At 38.0% G+C, this 25,893-nt stretch overlaps 1 protein-coding gene across 1 annotated transcript in view; it reads left to right on the top strand.

The window, feature by feature from the left end:
- Positions 1 to 25,893, top strand: part of LOC126223916 (small subunit processome component 20 homolog) — a 206,637-nt gene that overhangs the window by 127,961 nt on the left and 52,783 nt on the right. The window contains exons 28-30 of the mRNA XM_049942200.1: positions 6,238 to 6,408; positions 16,068 to 16,310; positions 21,740 to 21,889. Of these exons, the coding sequence (XP_049798157.1) occupies positions 6,238 to 6,408; positions 16,068 to 16,310; positions 21,740 to 21,889 (564 nt within the window). The remainder of the gene's footprint in view (positions 1 to 6,237; positions 6,409 to 16,067; positions 16,311 to 21,739; positions 21,890 to 25,893) is intronic.

Here is a 25,893-nt window from a genome sequence, read left to right on the forward strand (position 1 = left end):
CATTGCCCTGTTGACAGGCAAATGTATTTCATTCAGTGTCTCTCCATCAGTAGCCCTCTGTTTTTTCCAAACCTATTATGCAGTAGTCTCTGTTCGCTTAGGAATTTCGTTACAGTCACTTCATGGAGGATCCCTCCCATCATGGACTGTTCTACTGGGTACATATCTACTCATTGCATGGTCAACCATGAGCCGTAGGTCCTCTGTGTGCCTCTGTCCTTAGCTAAAAGTTAAAGTTGTCTCTGAGATAAGACACTACTGCTTCTTTACCTTGTTGACGGAACATGTAAATCATTCTACTTGTTTTAGTTGCCCTTTGTACTTTGATAATCATTGTTACTGCAACTGTTTCATGGTTCCTGATGCCAGTTTCAATTTGGACATCCTCAAATAGGTCAGGTCTGTTTGTTTGACTTTCCATGTCAGCATTCATTATGACATGTCAGTTTTGTTAGTTTTGTTCATTCTAAGAAGATAGTATTTTGCCAAAACCATTAGCAATTATAACAAAAGATTAATACAGGTTTGCGTCATGCATTTTCTCAAGTACAGTTTTATGCATATCCCTGATACTGAACCTTGGCCAAACAATCTCACATGCAGCTTCAGTTTCTACCTCAGTAGATTTGGTTTGTTTTTCCTGCAACAAAAACACCATCTCCATTTCCCATTAGCATATTGTTTCGATGCATGTGTAAATTTTCCTCAAAAATCTCTCTGCAATCAGTGTGTGTTTTAACCATCCTTTCTGCAACTAGTAATATGTGAGCTTCACTGATTTTAGGAGCACTTCAACTGATACTTTGTGGTCTTGTACAGCTGTAATTATCTCCAGACAGGATGGAGAGTTGCTTAATCGAAAAAACCTATATGTGCATCCCACACACTGTCATATACCTCTCTGATGTATAATGCACATCGACCAATTTTTGGGGATCCTACAGTTTCTCAACTCTATAGTGCAAGTCCAAAAAGTATCAGCCTACATTGTCACAGAACCTTTGCAGTCTCTAGTTCAAGAGCTCCACTCAGCTGAGAACCAGGGTGCTATGATCTGTCCTAGGGACAATGTTACTGATTGTGAACTTCCTTTAATCTCTGTGAGCAAAGCTGGTATTATCAACCTTCTCTGCCAGTCACTGGAATGATCCAATTATGACCTCAGAGCAGAGGGTGCAGGCATCATTTGTCCCAATGTTCATCACTTACTGCAGTTGGTTATGCCCTGTTGCCTCAGTGGCTGCCCGAATAGCCTCTTCAACATGTTGAATGTAGACTCCGGCTACACACTGAGTGCTCATGATGTTCCTTCCCATCCATTGCTGCCATTTCCCAAAGTGGTGCCATCAGCTGTTGCACATTTAAATTGCTGATGATTAATAGATCTCTACCCTTCTGTGTTTGCCTCCCTTGGCACAGGACTCAGCACTTTTCACAACAGATGAAGTGAGCCTTACTGGCTCTGTTTCTGTGGAAGGCAATATCTCAAAACTGGAGATGGTTGTAACAGCATGAGTTTTCCTAGGCACCTGTCTCCCCTGTAGAGGATACCGAGATGTACTATTGACACACCACTTACAGTTATGTGGACAAGTAGTGATAGATCCTGTATTTCCTTCAGAAGAGACAGTATCCACAGAAGAGGCTAGTACTTGTGGTACCTTTGGTATCTGTGGTATATGACACTCAGTAGCCCTCCCAACACACCCATTTTCAGCAGATACCATGTGCTTGGCAGTAGTCAGGACGATTTCCAGTTGCTTACAAACAAAAATTAATTGTCTCCTCCCGGGGAACAGCTCACACAGTGTGACTGCATTATGGCTGGTGCAATATTTTACAGAATGGTAAACAAATAACTTTTAAGTTTGCTGATTCTCTTTAATTTATGGGTCTGATATGCTACAAATATTACCAGCAGCCTTTTAGAACTGCAGTGATTAACAGTCAAAATGAGGTACATAGGTACATACTATAACAACAGAAAAATGTGGTACAAAATTTACAGTTACTTTGAATTGTTTTCCAGGTTATGTCACTAAGAAATTTGACAATAGTGTTAACTTATGATTATTGTGGACAATATACAACTCTGTTAAAAGAGAAAACTAATGTGACATGATTAAGTTAGTTATTAACAATAACTGTAATTCAAAAATGCCTATTTACTATGAAATAGGCTAGCCACAACACTCACTACTTTCAGAAATTCTTGAAAACGTACATTTGCAAGCATCTGAAAATTTTCAAAAATATACCTTTTTATGTAAATATATAATGAAATTAGGGAATTATTGCTGTTCAACAAGGTTACTGTGGTCAAAAGTTTCTAAAAGGCACAAATTAAGTTCACAATTAACGATATGGTATGAGATTTTTGTGGTACATGTAAATGTTCAAAAAAAGTGCAATGTATCACAATACACAGAACTGACACAATGAAAACTATCCAAAAACAACATGAACAGTTGAAGGCTAGAATCTATAAAATCGGACCTATGTGACAGAAGCGATCTCACATAAAGGAAAGTTCTGAAGTTGGCTTGTAGATGTAAATAAACACATGAATCTCAGTGATCTTTTTTAAATAACTGAATGAGTGATACATTTCTCACTTTTTTCTTGGTGTGTCTCTTTATTTCTAGCTTTGTACTTACTTTTAATCTGTTTCTTACAAGTCTGTGGTAACTTGCAATTCAAAAATTTTTAGGTTTGCCGCATCTTTATAGTTTTTTTATTGTCTGATAGATTATAGTCAGTTTCCTTTTTAATTCTAGTTGTTCCCTACCAAATCAATTTTCTTCTTTAGCACTTCTAGTAATGTATCTCTTTCCCCAATGACTTTTTTAGGTTCTATCATGTTTAGTGTACGGTCTTAAATTATTTCCAGTATTTTAGTAAAACAAGTCTGTCAGAGATTCCTCCTGTACATGTAATGTTGTGTTTACTTTTCTTGTTCCCATTGAAGTCTACAACTGAGTTTCCTCCCTACTCTGTAGTACAACATCCCCTGATCTTAATTCTGTTCGATTCTCATTATTTTTTTCACACTTTAAGAATCCTGATGTATTCCATTTGCCCTTATTAACTCCTCTGCTAATCTCACAAAATTATCTTCACATCCTAAAGTTCTGCAGTTTAGTTTCCCTAAATTTTAAACAAAGTAATTTGAGTGAAGTGAATTTGTAACACTCCTTGTATGCATGCAAGAGCTGCTTTTTACAAAAGTAAGTAGATGCATCCTCAGTTTCACATCCTCAGTTTCATTGTGAGAGATGGGCTGCTAGGTTCATAGTTAATTGTTATTACATATCCTATCCACCCTGCTTATTTTCAGCTGAAATAAATGTGAAGTAATTTTTTCTTTGTTAATGAATGTAAGAAAATCTATCTAAAATATACTTCTCTAAAATATACACATTGAGAGAAAGAAGAGTAACTGTCCAAGGACATTACCACTTTGACAAAATTACATTTCCAGTTGTGTATGAGATTTATTTTAAACAGATAAAATTTTGTTGTAGAGGAATCTCAGCTGTAAACAGCACATTCCAGTTATACAGATGAATCGGCCTTTGTACGATTTCTGCATCCATATTGACACATTACCTCCAACATCACTCTAAGTAATATCACATTGGATTGAAGTTCCACTGTCATTGTTTAGTGAAATGAGCAGTACTTCCACCAAATTACCAAAAGACACCTTAATTCTGCTGTGTTTTCTGTGATATCAGTTAGTGAAGGTTTGAAATTGTGTGTAAGTTTGTTGCAAGTCACTTCATGCTCTCATTCTCAGATACTGAATGAATGAATATAATCTTGATATTTGCAAGTGGCGCATGACATTGCCTCAAGATATATATATACAGTTTATAACTGTAAAACCAGTAATTATCCTACTGTGTTGAACCTTTCAGTAAGATTTTGTCTCTCATTGAGTAGATTATGTCACTTTGAATTTGGTGACTGTTTATATGACATATTGAAAATCAAATTTTTGTTGTCTCCAGGAAACCATTAGGTAAGCATCCTATAACTGGATCTGGATTCCTTACCCGAAGATAGTTGGTTAGTATTATAGATGCCGTGTATGATTGGCAGCTTTAGTACAGATCTCAGAGGAAACTTGCCAATGGTTCAATGGATAAGTGCTTCAACTATGAGCATTTATTTCAAGCCTAGATCAGTTCTATCAGTTTGAAATGCCAGTGATATGATAAAGTTTCAGCCCAGTGTCTGTGTGCTCTTATGTTTTCGTCAGTTCAGCAGTTTTGTATCTGGGCATCTGTGATTTTATGAAGAGTTAGTAACGCCAATGAGTTTCACTTTTTTAAGCCACTTTGATAGTACAACATTGAGCCCAAACAATCATCTCTTCCTCCCTGGAAAGCTAATCGTGGTAGGTATGCAGCAGGGCTTCTGTAAATTTTGGAAGATGATAAATTTTGGAAGGTACAAAAATTGGTGGCTAAATTGCTGCTGTGAAGCCAGGTCATTATTATCCCTGAATAACTCAGTTTATAAGAGCATTGCCTGTGAAAGACAAGAGTCCAGGTTCTGCTACACAGGTCTCATCTGTCAGGCAGTTTTCATAACTGCACACACTTTGCTGTAGAGTGAGGATTATTCACATGAACCTGTGAATACCAGAAGTTAGAATGCAGGCAGATGTACACAACACTGACACAAATGTGAAAGCTTCTAAATAGATAGAGACTGTGGAAAGAGACAGATATATTTAAAAAGAAGAATATTAACTTCTCTTTCACATGTTACCAATAATACTGAGTAACTGTTGTTTGATATAAGAAATCTCCCCTCCATAAAAAGCAAGTTGGTGGGGGGGGGGGGGAGTTCATATTTGGACATGGTATACAGTTCAGATCATTACCTGTGTGGAATTCTCTACAAATTTAAGACATTTGAAAGAGGAAATTGGAAATACCCTATGTACTAATAATACAGCCATTTAGAATTAAGTGAAAAGTACATCAGAGTTTGTGACTAATGTGCCTTCTCCTACTAACTGTGATACCTCCGTAGGGTGCACTGAGCAAGTCAAAGACTACTTAGAGGGCTTTGAAGAGACAGCCACTTTCTGTAGTAGAGCAACCTGGCAGATGCAGAGTCACCAGCTAGTGTGTTCTGAATGAATATTTCCAGTACTGTCCAAGGAGGCTATGAGAAACTAGAATAGTCATTCATTTGATGAAAAAGCAGGATAGTACTTCCACACTGTTTGCTGTGGCATACTTTATGTGCTTCCTAAACAGGCATTTTCTTCGAGAATGCTGTTGTGTCTGTGATCAGGAGATAAATTATGTTTAGTTATATCAGAATAGTGTGTGTAATTGCACCAAAATGGTACCACTCAATAAATCATTAGTTAAGCACCATATTACAAATTATTATATCAGTCCCTGGATGGTCCTTTAATAGTTTTAGCTATTTTTTCTTTCATATGTGGAAAGATTTTCAGGGTGGAGACAGCTGTACTATTTATGTCAAATTGAAGTAAGATGCGTAGTGATTGTTTTGAAATATAAAGGACGAAAGAAATTTTTTTTCTCCTTACGCAGAAATCGTAATTATTTATGAATAACAGCATTCCCTTTTCTTAAAAAAGAAATCCAGTTGTATCCTACTGGATCTGAAGCCACTTTTATGTATAATTCACTATTATTAATTTTAATGTTTTATTCCTATGCATTCAAAACACATCAGTCAGTTTTAGGCAAAATGTATCAAAAAATTGTACTGGAGACAGAAAATCGTAAGCTCAATCCACTTATCTGAATTTCCCACACTTCCTGTCCAACCAGGGACTTTGAAATGGTGCAAAATTGCCAGCTTCTGTTTCAGTGAATGATGGTGTCGAATGATCATGTGCGTATCTCTTCGTGTTTCCATTTCAATATCAAATCGAAGCAATTTGGTCTTTAAGATAACTGAATTACACTGAATAGTTGCACAACAGTATGCATCCATCTCAGCACGATGGAAGTCTGTGAAGTCTACAAAATAGTCACCTCCAGTCGATGGGCTGTCCTGTCATGATAGCACATATTATGTTTATACTCCTTCTAATAAGTAACAATGCTTTATGCAGGTTACATTCAAGCACACACTTCTGAAATGGCAAACCAATACTGCTAAGCATATAATGAATATTGACAAAATGCCTTTTTTTAATTCTCCCATTTTTTGATAAAAATTTCATTTTTATTTTCACAGAGAAGCACACAAGCTCTTCAGTGTTTGTCTTGGATCCTTAAAATGGATCTGCCTAGTATTAAAACTTATGGGAAAGAATTGACTACATCAATTTTTACTATTCTTCATAAGTATGCAGTTTCGGGAATAAGCAAAGGAGATAATTATGACTTAGTAGCAGCAGCATTTAAGGTAAGTTTTATGTTGCCTGTTTAGTTAACTTATATTTTGACTACAAGGCCATAAAATCACTGTGCTAGCATATTCTTAAACAAAGCACTTAAATTTTGTGTCTGTGTATTGCCTGTAACAGAAGTACACTTCGGATAATCAAGATGAATTATGACATTAATGTTTTCTGTAGCGACATCTATAGTAAGTCTATTGACAGTGGGTGGTAGTGTCAGCTTACTATAATAAGAAGGCAAAGTTTACTTGCACAACTTCAGGCTGTGGCAGTGGACAAAAAACACAACTGTAGGAGAAGCCGGGGCTCTTTTTGGTTCTCATTTGTGATCCTGAGATTATCCTCCACATATAAAATTAGAAATATAAAAATAAACTTTTTTTCAGAATTTTCTTTGATTATTCCTGCTTCCAAAAATCGTCACTCATCACTACCTCTGAAGGTAATGCGGCTTTCTTATGTGTCTCTCGACAGATTTTCTATTGTAGTAGAATACATTCTGTTTATTACTTTATACTGTGTGTATATTTTCCATTTATAATATTTTCTTTTTGTAAAATTACTTGTTTACCTTCCACCATGTCTTTCTGGCAAGATTTTATAGTATTACCTCTGACATTGTATGACATACAGATATTAGACTTGCAGAACTTTACCCAGAATTTTATTTTTAAAGATGAAGCATTAAGTTGGCACCAGTTTTTTTGTTTTAAACTGAGTTACATGCTAATGTTTCACGATGATTTGTTGGTGTTAGCATTTTTCTCACTTTATTCAAAAAGTTTTCTGAAGGATTTTATCTGTGTTACAATAGGGTACTTGACAATTTTCGGAAAATTGTCTTAAATGATTAATTCTGTTATTTTATGCTCTTAATATGCTTTTCTCCTCTTGATTTTCAGTATTCTTGTATAGAAATGGAAAAGAAATTCAAATAATTTGAAAGCCCACTAAAATGCTCCATTAGAGTCTTGTGACATCACTGGCTATCTTGCTGCTCCTATTGTCATAATGCTAATTGACACTCATGTCTTGTTTTGGAATTTACATTTTGGAAAATGGGTTACATACAAATGATGTGTAGTACGAGGTGGAATCCAAAATTTTCAGGACTGGTGGTGCCATCTGGAAAGTAGGAGTAGTAGAACTTCGCACGACTAGGTGGCAAGAGCTGCATATCTGATGAGTCAGTGTGCGGACTGGCATTCAGCTGGGAGGACATGTTATGTGTCCACAGTGATTTCCGTAATACTGTGTGTTTGGTGTATGGTGATTTTAAGATGGATCTGTGAACAGAACAGCATGTGTGTATCAAATTCTGTGCGAATTTCGGGAAAAGTGCTATGGAGACCCTTGCAATGATTCAACAAGTGTTTGGGGGCAGAGCGTGAGCCGTATGCATGTGTTTGAGTGGCATGCTCGGTTCAGGGCCGGCCGTACAGATGTCGAAGATGATGCTTACACTGGAAGGACCGTTAGCCGCACAACACCAGACATTGTTGCCAAACTTCAACAATTGGTTCGTGCAGATTGACGTCGAACCATTCAAGACCTTGCGAATGAAGTGGGTATTGGTTATAGGACATGTCAACGAATGTTGACTGATGAATTGGGCTTGCATTGTGTCGTCACAGAATTTGTGCCAAGGATTTTGACTGCCAATCAGAAGGCACAGTGTGTTGAAGTGTGCGCGGACCTTTGTCAGACCGCATTTGTGATGATCTAACCTTCTTGTCATGGTTTATCACCAGTGACGAGAGCTGGGTTTATGGTTATGACCCAGAGATGAAGCAACAGTTGTCCCAGTGGAAGAGCCTGGGCTCTCCAAGACCCAAAAAATAAAGATAGGTGAAGAGCAAAGGGAAGAGCGTGATCATCGTTTTCTTCGACACCAAGGGAATTGTGCACATAGAATTCATAATTGTGCACAAAGAATTCATCCTGCCCAACCAAACAGTGAATTCCTCATACTAATGTGACGTTTTGCGACGGCTACATGAAAACGTGTGGCAACAACAGTCTAAACTTTGGCGTCAAGGGAACTGGCTGCTGCATCACGACAACGCGCCCTGTCACACGTCCTTGCTCATCAGGATCCTTTTGACAATAAACAACATGGCGGTTGTACCCCACCCACTGTACTCACCAGATTTGGCACCTTGCGACTTTGCACTATTCCCAAAACTGAAACTCTAGTTGAAAGGCTGTCAGTTCAACACTCTAGAGAGGATTCAAGAAGCATTGCTGGCGGTGATAAACACCCTCAAAGAGCAGTACTTCCAGAAAACGTTTGACCAGTGGCAGAAGCACTGGGACCAGTGTGTACGTGTGGATGGGAACTACTTTGAGAGTGATGGTGACCATTAGTCCAAAGGTAAGATTTTCATCAAATGGCTGCACCAGTCCTGAAAATTTTGGATAGCACCTCATACCACAGTGTACAAACACATCTACAAAAACTCCTGAAATTTGTTTTTGAGTGTTCCAGAGAATGATAAGATGCATAAAATGTTGTTGCACTGTACTGGCAAAATGCCTTTACATCGATACACGTGTTCCCCAAATTAATTGAAAATGTGTTTCACTTTGAAGCTGTCAATTTACCTCTGAGATATGCTTTCCTACTGTTGCACGGAAGGATAGCATCATTCAACGAAATTAAACTCTTAGTGAAGATTGTCATTTTACCCAGCTTTACATAAATTATTCAGTAACTCAGTTGATAGAGCGGTAGACCATCGAGTTTTATAAGATGATGTCCATAGATCACTGGTTCGAATCAAACCTGAAAGACTATTTTAACTTATTTATAAAATGATTTGACAGCCCTCTCATATGAAAACCAAACCACAATTGAAAAATTTCACCACACCGATCAGAAATAGAATGTATTTGTGTTTTCCTTGCTGTTTTCACATGTTTTGCATTTGCAATCAGTGTTTGCACACATTACATGGAAAAACATGATGCTGTGTGATAGACTCCATCATCACTGATAGAAAAGCTGGTCAGTTTGTTACGGATGTTCAAGTCACACCTAGTGAGTGCCTAGATAGCGACCACCGGCTATTAACTGCTGACCTAAAAGATGTTCAGGTGCCAAAATTTAAACAAAAGGGAATGCCAAAGATTAAAACTTGTTGTTGAAGGACATGGAAAAGAATAGAAAGTATAAAGCACAAATAGCAGTCATGTTACCCAAAACTGAGAAAAGGGGAATAGAAGAAGACTGGTCCTTATTCAAAGAAATCCTTGTTAGAGAAGCTTCAGACCTCTGTGGGAAAACCAGTGCCATACCAAAAGAGAAGGAAACACCTTGGTGGAATGATTGGGTAAAGACAGCAGTAAAAGATAGGAAACAGATGATAGACAAAATGAATTAGCAACTGAACATCTAGCTCTAGAATACAGGAAAAAGAAACTAGCTGTAAAAAGACTGATCCAGGAAGAAAAGGAAAAATTGTGGGGAGACTCTACTAAAAGGATAGAGGAAGACTGTCAGGGAAGTAGGAAATTACTACTCAAAGTACAAAAGAGCAAACTAAATGAATATGTAAATATCCTTGCCCTGGATACAGATGACTGTAACCTAATACGAACAGAGGAAGGCATCAGGGATGAAATGAAAAAGTGCTTCAGCATGCTGCTAAATAGAGAGGAGAGAACACAACCATAAATGACTGTTGAGTAATTAAAGAAATCCAAACTAACGGACACCAATTAACACGGCGTGAGGTAGAAACAGCATTTTAGAGCATGCGGAATGGAAGGGCGACAGGCTTTGATGATCCCAGCTCAGACATGATAAAGGCAGCTGGTATATTAGGCTTAAATTGGCTATATAGAGTATTATCAGTGGTTTGGAAAGAAAACAAAATCCCCGAAGCCTGGAGTAAAGGAGTCATCATCCCTCTGTTCAAAAAAGGCAATCGACAAAAATGTGGAAATTACAGAGGTATCATGCTGCTGTCACACACTTTGAAGCTGCTAGAAAAGATCATAGAAATGAGAATCAGAAAGATAGTAGAACCTTTGCTCGAGGAAGAACAACATCGATTCAGGAAAGACCAAGGTACTGTGGATCTTATTTTTGCAGTAAGAATGTTGACAGAAAAGTACTGGGAATATGGAACAAATCTTGTGATTTGATTTGTGGACATTGAAAAAGCGTATGATAGTGTTCCTTGAAATACCTATTTGAATGTTTGGAAGACCTAAAGTTGCCAAAGTGCCTAATCGACAAAGTCAAGATGCTGTACCAAAAGTGTTACAGCTGTGTCCAGACAGGCAACGGATGATCAGAATGTATTGAAAGAAAGAGAGGTTTCGAACAAGGAAGTGCCTTGTCACCACTCCTGTTTGTAATAGTATTAAACAAGATCATAAAATCTACCAAGAAAATAGACAGTGAACCAGATGCCCTGGTTTTTGCTGATGATTTGATATTATGGGGAGGGACAGAAGCTGAAGCACAGAAGAACCTTAAATATTGGAACAACACATTCAAAAATTTCAGACTAAAAATAAGTAAAACAAAACAGTAGAAATGACCATCAACAGTCAAGGAGCAGCCTCAAATATATTTCTAGAAGGAGCCAAATAAGAATCTGTTTCACATTTCAAGTACCTATGAAGCATGATCTCGAAAGACAACACTATTTTGTACCACTTTAAAGTCAGTACTGTCATTAGACTGTTTTTTATTTGCCGTGTTACATTTACACAATCAGGAGACAATAGTGTATCAGGAGACAATAGTGTATTTTAAATACGACAGTATGCCATCTTAGGCACTGTATAACATTAAAACACTTGATAATGGCACTTTAAAGCCGAAATTATGATCGTGTAAATGTATCACGGCAAATAAAAAACAGTCTAATGGTGGTACTGACTTTAAAGAAATATATTATGACTGTGGCCCCACATTATGAAAAATTATATTTTGTACCAATCCTAACAAATGGTTTAAAAAACATGTACCCTACTAAACAAAGACCTCAAAGAATTCAGGCAACGGAAATGAAATTCATTAGGACTATGCATCAAATAACTAGAAAGGACAAAATCAAGAATGAGGTGAACAGAAAAGTAGTTGGTATTAATGTTCCTGTTAGCAGTGTCATAAAGAAATGTGAGCTTCTGTTGTATGGGCACATAATGAGAATGAACAGCCAAAGACCTGCCGAAAGGTACTTCAACCTGAGCCTTGTAGGAAGAAGACCATGGGGAAGACCAAGAAAACACTGGATAGAGATTGTAAAATCAGATGTGGAGGAGAAAGGACACAAATGGGAAGCTGTCCTGAAACAAAAGATCTATGAAGACAGAATGATATGGCAAGTGCTTGTACACAACACCAGGGGAACTGGAGTTGGAAAAATGATGATGATGATAATGACATGCTAAAAGATATTTTCTAGTTAATGTGACCACACGTTTTGCTTTATTAGAAACAATGTTTTTTATCTTTGTATTGTAGAGCTAGGATCCTTATTTCTTAAACTTTCAAAGTTTCATCATCTTACATAAAGATGGAGTAAGACTGCTTCAGACACTGACATTAGCTTATGCACACATGTTTGTGTTAGTAGCATGTTGTATGTGCTTTATATCTCTCCGTATAGAGAATCTCATTGTCCTAAACCTCATTGTACTGTGGGCATATGGTGGTATCTTCACTACCAGCAATGCTTTCCAAAAAAGTGAATTGTTTGTTTGCAGAGTAAATTCATTTATCCTCTGGTGTCCATTTCTCAGACTAAGATTAATGTGAAGCTATATATAATACATCCCACCATTGAAACAAATACTACAGTTCTTGCTAATGCTCTTTTTGTATTTCGTATAAAACTTTTAAAAATATAAGACCCTTCCAGTATTCAAACATGTGACCTCTTTATCCACAGTCAAATGCACTACCTGTTGCACCACTGAGTGCCTGCTCATAGTATTTTTCTGCTGAGTGTCTTCTATAGAGAAAATCAGCACTAAGATTTGCCAAGAACAATTTTATCATGTTTTTGGTCGTAGCTCATGAATGATAGCTGACAATATAGTTATATTATAAGAATCAATCTGCAAAGGTTCTACAGTTCCTTAGTTTTGAGTGAGTTTAATGATGTTTTAGGGAGCAGGGAAAAGAATGCCCATTGTTGCAAATATTGCTGCTCTAAATGGGTGGACCATAAACACATCAACTTCCGTAAGGTTTCCATTATCAGCATTCACAAAATTCCTTTCTGTTATTACTTGAAAGTTGTAATTGAGATTTCCCTCACTAAATAACTAAACCTTTTTGCAAAAAAAGTATGTAAAGACCTCACAACTCCTATGACACATATATAGCTTTGTCTTACTCTAGTCTATGACATCACCACAGCTTCAGCCAGTAACACAGCATTCTCAATCATGTGACCAAATTTTGATATATAATAATTTTTAAGCTTTAAGTACATTAAAAAACAGATATTTTATGAGAATATTGACCATAAATGCTATCTGAATGTTACAGTGAATGAGAATAACAACCCAAACCATATTTTTAACATAGGAAAATAGCCTATCCAACAAAATGTATGAGCCATACAGAAGGATGCTTGGGAGGAATTCTGCATAATTATAACTATGATGTCACATATATTGGCTGAATACTTGAAATCAACTCTGAGTGATTTGGTTAGAATTTTGAGTAAAATAACCTACTCATAACAAGAGTTGATTGTATCCATCACTTCTGAACGATCTGTAATCTCACTTCGTGTTTCCTTTAATCGTATGTACCTCACCCCATGTAACCCTTTGGAATTTACAGAGATAAATATTGATAGATAAGAATTAATTATGTTGATGTTATCTACACGGAGTCTATACTGATTGATGTTGTCAAAAAAAGGTAGTTTGAAATGCTGAGTCTTGGAAGAGGAAAGAAGATGCTGCCGATTATGAAAAACAAAAGAGCTGCTAAATGATACAGCAAGACAAGAGAGGATGCTAGATGCTAAAGAAATAAGCTAAGTTTTGTGAAGAAATGTGTAAAAATGAGAGACAAATTACTTTACTGTTGAGTGTTCTAAACACATTCACCTCTGGTCATATACCACAATTTTAATTTAGCTATGGGTTTAGAGGTCTTGTTCTGTATACAAATTGTGGGGTCTTCTCTGTTGAAAGCCTGTAAAAACTGTAAAGCCTCCAGAATTAATTTTCACTCTGCAGTGGAGCAGCTCTCATATGAAACTCTGATAGATTAAAACTGTGTGCTGGGCCAAGACTCAAACTTGGGCCCTTTACTTTTCACGGGCAAGTGCTCTAACAACTGAACTACCCAAACATAACTCACAACCTGCCCTAACAGCCTTACTTTCGCAAGTACCTCATCTCCTACATTCTAAAGTTAACAGAAGCTATCTGCAAAACTAACACTCCTGAAAGAAACAATGTTGTGAAGACATGACTTAGCCACAGTCTGGGGGAATGTTTTCAGAATGAATTTTCAATCTGTACTAGAATGTGTGCTGATATGAAACTTCCTTACAGTTTAATCCATGGTCCAGTCTTGTAGATCCCATGCCCACTGTGATTCTAGTTGATGTTGTCCTTGCTACTCACCACATAGCAGAGATTCTGAGTCACAGATAGGCACAACAAAAAGACTGTCAGGAAATTAGCCTTTGGCAAACAAGGCCTTTGTCTAAAACACACACACACACACACACACACACACACACACACACGCACGCACTGACACACGCGCGCGCGCGCGCGCATGACCGCAGTCTATGGCTACTGATGCCATGAGAAACCTATCTCTGTCTGACAACATTGAATTCACCTGGCAGCAGCAGTGCACCGATGTGATGACCTTCAGTTGTGGGGATTCACAAGCTTGCTAACACTGTCTCCCTCCTGCCCCACCATCACAAACCCAGAACACTGTCAGGCCTATGATGCTTCATTGCAGTCTACAGTGCCAGTGAACTTGAAGTGAAAGTGATTTATGTTATCGGTAACGGTACAATATTTTTGTTAGTTGCTAGTTTCATAATGGAAAAAATAAAAAGTATTCATATAATGCGGGCTATAAATTGAATGTAATAGTAAATGCAGAAGAACATGGAAACAAGCTGCTGAGTGGCATTTCAGCTCTCCACCAGCAGAGAAACCATTCACAACTGGAGGGCAAGAATTGAAAAAAAAATGAGGAAGACTAAATGTGCAAATAGAGGACTGTATAAAAATGGCCAAACTAGATGATGACATATTGAAATGGATTCAATTACACCATCAAAATGGCATTGGAATGAAGACAAAAATGATTCAAATACGCACTCAAAAGCTAGTGCTACAGTGGAACTTAAGACTTTAAGGATGGAGTTGATTGGTGGTGCAGGTTTATGAAGCATCATGGACTTAGCATGTGAACCAAAATATCTCAGAAAATGCCACAAGAGTATGAAGAGAAAATATTATCTTTCCATTACTTTATTATTCAACATCAAAAGAAAACCAATGTGGTGGTAAGCCAAATACTGGATATATACGAAACTCCTCTGTGTTGGTGTGACGAGTAACAGAACTCTTCCCATGAAAGGTGCTAAAACTGTAACTGTAGAAACAAGTGAACATGAAAAAATACACTACGCCTTTGTCCTTTCATGTTGTGCTGATGGCAGTAAACTTAATCCAGTGATCATTTTCAAGTGCAAAAGAGTGCCAAAACCTTCATAAATACCGCCAGGTGTTATTGTTCATGTACATGATAAAGGTTGGATGGATGAGGCTGGTATGAAATTATGGATTAAAAGAGTATGGGAGAGAAGGAAACATGCTTTATTGAAAAAGATTTCTCTCCTTGTGCTTGATCAGTTTAGTAGTCATTTGAAAAATTCTGTGAAAGAGAAATTGAGACAGAGAAATGCAGAGCTTGCTGTCATTCTGGGAGGACTTACTTCACAATTGCAACCTGTTGATGTCTCAATAAATGAACCATTTAGAGTGTATATGAGAGAGGAATGGAACAAATCGATGGTGGATGAAACCTAACATGACTTGATGCTGAAGGGAGCTTTAAAACTATCTACAATCAAACAATTGCATCAGTGGATAAAACAGTCAAGGTCTAGAGTGAGAGAAGACATTATTATTAAATCTCTCAAGAAGTGTAACATAAGTAATGCTCTCAATTGTAGTGAAGACATATACGAAGAGGATGATGATGAGAAGGAGGAAGAAGAAGAAGAAGAAGAAGAAGAAGAAGAAAATTCCAGTGACAATTTTCAGGGATTATAAAGGTCTGTTCAGCTTTATGAACTAGGAATTTTTTAGCGTGGTTTTGCAGTCTAGTAATAAAAACAGTGCAAATGGCAACCATACCATATGCACACCTCGTGTACGTGGCCTGCAGCCATTCGCCCACGCTGATACAGTTGGCAGCCGAATCAGGTGTACATGCATGGTGATCCAGACGTGGCGCACTCACACTTACATGCACTAGTAGTGGAATATGGCAGTTTCTATCTAATACTTTATATAGAGTGAACACAGTGTAGCTTGAGAATTCATTGGCTTTGTTCCCTCTTAACATGTTGATAAAAATATTTTGTGAGAAACAATTACAATTGATTTGAGGAAACATAGTGTTTATCGTGTAATTTCTTTTCAGGCAGTGACAGTGCTGGTTCGTGACGTGGAACAAAATGTCTTGAGTTCTGACCAGCTGAAAGCTTTGTTACTGTATGCAGAAAAGGATATGCATGATTATCAGCGACAGGCAACAGCATTTGGATTGTTGAGAGCAATTCTGGTACGCCGTTTCATTGTGTCTGAAATTCCAGAAGTAATGCAGAAAGTTGCTGCTCTTAGTATAACATCTGAACATTCCCACGTACGGATGCAGGCAAGACAGGTGAGAAATAGTGTGATTTAATGTATTTGATTCCAAGTACTGCCATTTTCATTACCTATTTTGTTTGTTTCTGCCCATATGAGTTAATACTACTTTTAAGATGTTCTGCTAGGAGTACACGTGAAATATATCCTTTGTAACAATTTGCTCCTAGGGTGTGGCAATGATGTAACAGAATTGTGGTATGCAGTACCATAGAATTTTTGTGTGGACCCAATCCCAGAAATAAATATTTTGTGAAGTGTCCTAGTCATTTTCTTCTTGCGTTGGGGGGGGGGGGGGGGGGGGAAGAGCACACACAGTATGAAGTGTAAGTGATTTATGAGTTTAAGTTATCACTCACCACATAATAGAGGCATTGAACTGTCAACAGGCACACAAATAAGACAGTAAACTTCAGTCTTTAGTGTACTTGTCAATGACTCGAAGCCTCTACTATTCAGTGAGTTGTTAACTTTACTCCTAAATTATTTACTTTTTGCCAGAGCTTTCCATACTGTACAATATGAAGTGTAACACACTGCAAAGCAATTATTTACTGTAAGACTTTTCATTAAAACCACTTGCTGTAATAGATAGGTTAAAATAGTGAGTGACTCAGGGTCACTTCTGTCTGTATGAGACTCCATTTTTGCATTTTCATTCCATAACCAGTGCTCTTGGTGATTTAAATGATTGTTTGAACTTAATGTCTTTTTTACATGAATTCTGTTATTGATTGATCAACATTTCAGCAGGTAAAAGATGTAGGGAGAATTTGGATAGTTTTTAACCCTTACTTGTGTATTAAATACAAGTAAATTCTGCTACAACAAATTAAAATTGTCTATTAGTCCACAGACCAAACAGTAAAATTCATCTGAGTCCCAACTGCAATTAATATGAGACAATTCTGTACTAAGTTGAATACAATCCAAGCACTTCTTAGCCAATAAGCACATATTTAGTAATCAAAATTCCATTAATCCTAATGGTGGTGAAAACCAAGAGTTTACAATTAGTTGCACTAAACACACATAAAACAGTTGTGGCAGTCGTGAGTCCACAAGTAGAGGTGCTTTAGATAACAGCAACTGAGAAGAGACCACTTCTGGGTGGGCTCATTTTTGCCCACTATGGAAATTCTCATGACTGGCTGCCAATATCAGCAGTACCCTCAGTGCAAGCATCACTACATTCATAGCTCCCATTTGCACACCTGCTGGATTTACTAAAGCTCCCCCCCCCCCCCCCCTCCCCTCCCCTTGAACCATCATATAGGTCATGAACCTGCCTGCATCCATGGGAGAACAATGCAGCGGTAGTGACCCCGAGCTGAAAAGTGTCAAGATGGAAAGCTCCTGTAACACGTCTGGGACCACCAGTGATGGTTGTGCTGAATCCAGAGTTTCAGGTGTTGGTCCAGAGACTTCTGTGAGCAGAGACATTTCTGTAGGGCACACATGATCCAGTGATTCAACAATCGATGAAGTGAGATCAGTGTCCATGGGAGTGTCTGTAGCTCAAGGGGATGAAGGAACAGGTGGCCATCCTGTATGATCCAGGCATCCAGGGAGCTATGATGCTGTGATGGTGGGTATGGTGCAGTGATGGGGGCCACTGACCATGGTGCCCAGCTGGAGTTGGTTGAGGTGCTGGCACAGCATCCTATGTGTTGTAGCCACCTGGCTCCCCTGTTGTTCCACCACATCTCCCCCAGATCCGCCCTGTATTTTGCCTAAAAGTACTTGCCTGTACTGGAGCACCCACACAAAATGGTGTAGCTGGATCTGCTTCATATTCTTTGGGTGGACAAGGGAGATCCAGAAATATCCTGTGAGGGTTGCCCATGAAAGACCGTTCCTGGGCTTCAATCATTGACAGGTGTGGACCTGGAAGAAGTGAGGAAGATGTGTTTAGCAGTCAAGTCGATTTTAACATTTGCACTTTGAAAGTGTGAACAAGCTGTTCTGACAGCCCATTTGAGCCTGAGCAAAAAGGGGTTTAAATTCATTGTTGATGCAAAACCTATTTAAATTGCTCACTGTCAATTAGGGATCTGTCATCATCATGTGGAATGCACCCTCTGTTGTGAAGATCTGCTCCTAGGCTTCCACTGTGGCTGCCATTGTTGTCTGTGGGAGGCAGATGACATACAGGGAGCAGAAAAAGGAGTCACAATGCTTAACCATGTAAACCCTAAGAAAGGTCCCGCAAAGTCAAAATGAACGTGATTTCACAGCTGTGTCGATGCTGACCATGGTGGAAACAACTGGGATGAGACCAGCTGGTGTGCCTGGCAAATGGCAGACAGTTGCACCTCCTCTTTCACATTGTCATCTATAAAAGGCCGTGAGATGTAATTGTGTGACAGTTGCTTCATCCTGGATATTTTCGAATGGGATTGATGTATCAGTTGAAGCATCTGACATGACAGGATGGCACCACTATCCAGTGTCATTCATCATCTTTTGTAAGGAACATCGCACTTTGCTGCCAATGGATCTGCACCTGAGAGCTTGGGAGGCCAATCTGGCTGAAAATATTGCAGGACCTATTGAATAAGTGGATCGTGCTTAGACTCTTTAACCGTGTACCAGGAATTCATAGGAAACTTTTTGAGGGATTGCTCCAGTTGATTAATTGAAAACAGACTGTTCTCTGGTGGTGAAATTCAGGTTCTGGACCTGCTGGAAGGTGAGACAAGCGTGTTCATGTTAGAATGCTAAGTGGCAGTGTGATAGTGGTCTGGAATCCAATAGAGAGCCCCTCAATGAAGCTAACACACGGTACACTCTGATAATTTATCATTGGGTTCAAAATGTGACAAAAGTGATTTATGGTCAGTTCTAAACGAACTTTGCAACCATACAAATAATATGAAATTAATGAGTGCTAAAGGTGATGCCCAACACTTCCTCCTCAATCTGAGAATAATGCCTCTGAGCTGGAGTTAGTGACTTTGAAATAAATGCAATTGACCTCTTGGTACAAACATTTAACTTATGTGAGAGAACTACACCGACGCCATTTGGGGATGCATCTGTTGCCAATACCAATAGCAAGTTGGGCTTGTAAGTCACAAGGCAGAGTGTTGATTGAAGAGCCAATTTTAATTTCTGAAAAGCACAGTGGCATTCTTTGGATCAGTGTAAAGAGACTCACTTCTTACAGAGACATTTTAATGGATTTGCTATGGACACTGTATGGAGAATAAATTGCACATAGTAATTCACTTTTCCAAGAAATTACTGAAGGCCCATGATGGATTTAGGCACAGGCATATTCTGATTGGCTTTTGTGTATCTGTGATGAGTCAAAGGTCCTTTCACTGGGGGTGTAACCTAAATAAGTGACTGCTGGCTGAAAGATTTAACGTTTGGAAGAGTTTCACTTATGACCACTTTGTGCAAGTATCACAAAGGCTAGACAGAGATAGGACAGGTGTTCTTACACTTTATGACCAGCATATGATTGAGATAGGCTACAGAGTATGGAATCTTTGCTAAAGGCTGTTCAAGAATTTTTCAAGAATATAGATGGTGTGACAGGCATACCAAAAGGCATCCTATTATATTGATACAATCTGTTCAGCATGTTCCATGAACCAGTGAAATATGTCTCAAAGATATCAGTTTTTGAGAATAGTTTACCTCCTGAAAGTTTAGAAAAGAGTTCACCTGAACAAGGCATGGGATAAGAATCAGTGTCAGCTTGAGCATTAATGATTTGATTAAAGTCTCCAGACCACTAGTAATAGTGAAGCCCACTGGAATATCTTGCAGTGTTTCCTGTAATAAAATTTTATGCAGAACCATCACCTGATCAGTGCTTGAAATGTTATTAATTTGAAACAGCTGGGGCCACTGCGTGGTGCTTGCCATCCTATGGTATACTTCCAAAATGTGACACAACTCGCCCTCATAATGTGGACATTCTCATCTGGGATTCAAGAAGAAACAGTCCTGGGAACTTGGAACTGAAGATTATTGCCACAAATATCACCTGATTCTAGTCCATGGTTGTGGAGAATGTGGCCTGGTTGCCACCACTGAACTGAACTTGTTTACTACTGTAAAGACTCATACAAGACCTACAGCTCTGGGCCACAAATGTGAAAGTCTGCTGAAGAAGTTTGTTGTACCATTTGCAGTATTTCAACTACACACGCAATTTGCAAGACTTCAGCCAGGGAGGGTTCAGACTCTCTTAAAAGATTGTGTGTGGACCTCCTTATCTGGAGCCAAGTGAATCACTAAATCATGTATTAAAGTTTCCACTTATGATTTGCCACTCACAAGTAAATTTACATTTTAAACTCAGTCCTTACAAATCCTGATACATAACTTACAGCATCTGACTTCTGATGTTGCAAGAATTGCTAGCTTTGCAGCTATGCACTTTATGGGAAAAATGCTCAGATAATAAAGAGAATATGTCACACAACTGTAACATCAGGGATCGGACAACAGGGCTAACTTCTGAGCCAAACAATATAACTGAAGAGTCATAGACAACAAAAAGGCCCTTTGATGATTTGGACATTTAATCTTACTTGCTTGAAAATGCAGTGTGAGAAGTCTTTGACATACTTCTCAGTTGTCTTGAGCCTTATTATATAGTGGAAATGCTGGAATAGTTGGCAGTGCATGTTACTGTTACAGTAGCGAACTAGTTGGACCAAAAAGTGTGGTGATATGTATATACCAAGGCACCTTTGTGAACTATTGTTTTGGTGGTAAGTGTATTTCCCACTGTAGAAACAAAGCTCCAATTGGAAGCAAATCACTTAAATTACTTTCTGTGAGCTTATTACAGACCATAAACACATTGTAGTTATGGTAATAGTCTGTGCACTTGGCTGTTCATGACTCGCTGTCATTTCTTCTGTAATGAGATAAAATCATCCCTCTTAATTCATCATATAAAATGCAGTGTACTCTTTCTTCTGATATGCCTTTAACTATACCCATTTCATTAAATTTAATCAATATTGTGAACTTTCTCAACATTTTGAAAAAAAAAAAAAAAACATTCCTCTGATACTAGTTCTGAGTTCATCTATTGTTGGATTGTCGTGGACCTCTGCTTCAGAAAAGTAAGACTTACTTTGTATCCATTATAAACTTTCACCAGATTTCAATGAATTATTTAGGAGATAAAACCATGCAATACACACAATGTTATGATCGTGTGCTGTTCCAGTTTACCCATTCAAGTGAAACATACATAACAAGCCACATAAACAAAACTATTCTGCTAATCAGTCTGACTTATTATTTTTCAGGACACATCAATTAGACAAAAACAAAATTTCGTTGATATCAAAACTAACTTTGTGCTACACGTTACTTGAAACACATGTTTTACTAAGAACTGTTAAAAAAATTCTTTATTAATATGGTTCTCCTTTCATGTGGCCCTTGTTTAGTATACATATTTTGTCTTAGGTTTTTCATCAGTACATTATACATTATCCATTGGGAAAGAAGCTTGATCACCACTTGTCATTCTGTTTTGCACAACTGAGATATCCAATCCAGTCTGGGCGTGAGTCTGCTCTGGAAATGTTACAAATGATTGTAACATCATTTCCACAGGTATGACCAAACTGTTTTTTTTTTTTTTTCTTTATTTTAAGATACAATGTAAGCTCTTGAAAGTGTGCCTAATAGTACTCAATGAAAAATCCATTTTCACTGTCTCTCTATCGTCATATTTTATTCCATGGGCTGGAATAGTTCAGCCAGTTAATGAGGGTTTCTGCAAAGAGCAGCTATTTGCTGTGAATCATAATGGTAGAGCCTTCTCTAGACTAAACTCATTAAAAAGTGACAGGTACTTACTCTAAAATAGGAAGCTTGTGTGGGTGATCTTTTGAGACCAATACTAATATTTCATTCTAAATACTTATCATTTATGGATAATATATCAGTTATTGTCTTTGTTCAACATTGTGTGGAAAAATTGAATGATCGTCTATTAATTTATTTACCGTATTTACTCGAATCTAAGCCACACTTTTTTCCAGTTTTTGTAATCCAAAAAACCACCTGCGGCTTAGAATCAAGTGCAAAGTAAGCGAAAGTTCTGAAAAATGTTGGTAGGTGCCGCCACAACTAACTTCTGCCGTCGAATATATGTAGCGCTACACAGGCATGCTTTGCAGGCACAAAGATAAATACTGGCGCCAAAACCTATGCGTCAGTAAATAAATTAAAAGAAAATGTAAAATAATGTAAACATTATGCCATGTATTCTTTCGTGTTTGTTGCTATCTCATTTAGATCCTGTTTGCCTAATAAACTACGAAACTAGAGTGAGACAAGAGCAAACAGGGAAAAATTTACATATCATGTCATGTTTATATTCGTATTATTCTTATGCTGAATAGTGATACAGTCAGAAATGAAGCACGGCAACTGACTAGATTTTTAAATCTAAGGTGACTCATTTCTGTGCAGAATGTAATGTACTAAAGAGGCGTCTGCAAAGATTTTCAAACGGAGAAAAATTTTCGCTAAACTCTCGTTCAGAACATTTTCTATCATACGCAGTCTATTATTTGGTTCTTGTTGATCATTATCAAAGAAGGCAGCAATGTAAGTAACAACAAATAGCAGTTTCTTGCCGTTGTTTCACTTATGAGACAATTTTTTTTTTTTTGTTTGTAAGCCGCGGTAGCGCAGACAAAAGCAAGCCCTGCCGCGAGCGGCAACAAGTCGTAAACACTCATTATCAGAATGCGACAAACAATGCACTCATCAGATCAAAGCAAAATAAACAATCGATTCAAACCAGACGAAGCATGTGAGAAAGGAAGGGTACCCGTATAAATATGGACGGAGCGCCTGACACATAGCAATGGCTACTTGGTAAAGCTTAACTGCTAAGCTTACGACTCGAATCAAACTACTGTAGCTGTATCTTCATCCATTCGACCTCAATTGTGTCTCATGTTACAATGGACCAACTTTGTTTTGATTTGGAGGGGCGGTCTAAAACTTTTCTCTCCCCCTGAATTTCGAGTCTCAAATTTCAGTTGCGGCTTAGATTCATGATTCCCCCCCCCCTTGATTTCGAGTCTCATTTTTCAGGTGCGGCTTAGATTCGAGTAAATACGGTATGCTTGTAAACTTGCATGTTCACTGTAATTATACAACTTATTCAGGTTCATCTGGAATGGAAATGCTACCATTGTGCTAAGGAAACACTTACAACAAGCAGTTGTGGGAGCTTATGGCATAGAATTCTGCATTTTATAGTGAGCTTTTATTGAGAGAGAAAGACACATGGAAAAAAGAATCTGTAGTTAGTGATGCATTGTAATTTTTTACATCCTTTCATGCACCTTGTATCTCACAGCTACTTTTATTCCCCTTCAACAATTGTACATTGTATAATTTCTGTTTCTTCTTTTTGTCTCTTTCTTATGATTTTTTTTTTTTTTAAATCAGAGTGAGAATGTAACTTTGCATTTTAATTTGTGTGTCTGTCATTTCTCCACGGTTCTTCCTCTTCAGTGGCTCCTAAGTAGGCGCTCCTTCTCTGAGTGCGATATTGATTTATTTATTATTCTTTGATTTTGAAACAACATAATACTAAAGAACCTTAGTAACTTTGAATGTTGCAAAAAATATTACAGCAGTATAGTTTACCTTCATAGCATTCTCATCTTATAAGGCAATGAGCTTCTGACTAATGAATGTCTCATTTTGTCCCTGAAGTGTCACTGAGCAAGCTGCTTGGGTCTCTGTGGGCTCCAGACTCATTAACGCACAAGGTACTTAGTGGCCAGGTGGAACGGCGAAGTTTCCGTATTTCCATCTTGTGTGCTCAGTAGCTTTCCAACATTTAGCTTATGTGTGCATTTGCTGCGGCTATCTTATTTGTGTAGCTGTTTGTATTTTGTTCTTGACTGTGAATATGTTATGCTATCATAGTTGGACAGAGGAAGAAATCACGGACATTCTAACTAGAAGTGACTGAGGATGAACTTTATGATAGTGATGACTCTTTGAGAGAATCTCAAAGTACCTGTCCTGAGCCAATTATATCAGCTGGCACAACACATCTGTCTGTCTCTACAATAAATTAAAGTTCTTCAGAATCTGAAGAGAATGAATTGTGTGTCGAAGGAGCATATTTTAGTGAGATATTTGGCTGGAAGAAAAATGATTTTTGTCCATTTGTGCACGCTTTTTTATGATTCAGCTGTAGGACACAAATGTGAATTGGGTCAAAATCCCAGCATTCTGTCATTTTTCCATTGTTTTTAGTTTGAAGTCTATTGCAGATGAAACCAATAGATTTTGTTTATACACCAAGGCAAAATCCCTCCAGAATCAGTGCAGTCTCATTGTCAAGATGAAAAGAAATGGTATCTGAGGAACTCTCTGGTCTCATTGCTATTTGTCTGCTTATGGCTTGTGTGGAAAAGTTGAAAATTAGTGACTGTTGGTCCAGGAAGGCATTGAACACGCCACTTGGCAAAACTGTGTCCAGAGATCATTTCATTTTAATTTTGAGAATGCTTCATTTGAGTGACAACTCAGTCATCAACAAAGAAGACATGTTATTCAAATTTAGAAACATCATGGATACAAGTCTCACAACATTCCAGAGTGCATTTCATTCATATAAAAAGCTCTGCAATGATGGAATCCTATTGTTGTTGAAGGTGAGTATCTTTCAAGCAGCGTATTTGATCAGCAAGAACTTTGCTTGGAGCAAAAAAAATGTATTATGCAACAGTCAGATGGAATGTGTCCCAGATTTTATTGGGTATCCAGGTACAACCACAGAAATTAGCTTGCATGATTGTGGGAAAAGTGGTGACTCATTGGTAACACACATGAAACAATATTTTTGAGGAGGACACATCATTTACATTTACAATTGGTATTCAGATCCAGGTCTGTTCCTCTGTTATTACAAGCACAAAACAACTGAATGTGGTACTGTTCACAGGAACGTGCAAAATATGCCAAAACTACAAAACAAACTGAAACGAGGAGAAACCCATTTTACGTCAACTGATACAATGCTTGCCCTAAAGTGGTGCAACAAAAGAAAAGTGTGGATGTTGATCACCTATAATACTGCAGAATCGTTTCAGGCAGAAAAGAAGGAGAAAGACAGGTGAAGCAGTTAAGAAACTGCCATGAGGTACAGACTATAACTTGACAAATAATGTAAATGAATAGATAAAAAAATCTACTCACAAAGTGGTGGCAGGAGAACACACACACAAAATGGTTTAACTTTTACAAGCTTTCGGAGCTATGGATGTTGATCACCTATAATACTGCAGAATCGTTTCAGGCAGAAAAGAAGGAGAAAGACAGGTGAAGCAGTTAAGAAACTGCCATGAGGTACAGACTATAACTTGACAAATAATGTAAATGAATAGATAAAAAAATCTACTCACAAAGTGGTGGCAGGAGAACACACACACAAAATGGTTTAACTTTTACAAGCTTTCGGAGCCAGTGGCTCCTTCTTCTGGCAAAAGAGGTGAAGGGGAAGGAATAGGGACGAAGGAAAAGGACTGGAGAGGTTAATTCCTTCTAATCCTGTCCAGTAAGTGTCCCCTAACCCAGGG

This window comes from Schistocerca nitens, chromosome 1 (genome assembly GCF_023898315.1).
Source record: "Schistocerca nitens isolate TAMUIC-IGC-003100 chromosome 1, iqSchNite1.1, whole genome shotgun sequence".
In the NCBI taxonomy this organism is placed as follows: Eukaryota; Metazoa; Arthropoda; class Insecta; order Orthoptera; family Acrididae; genus Schistocerca; species Schistocerca nitens.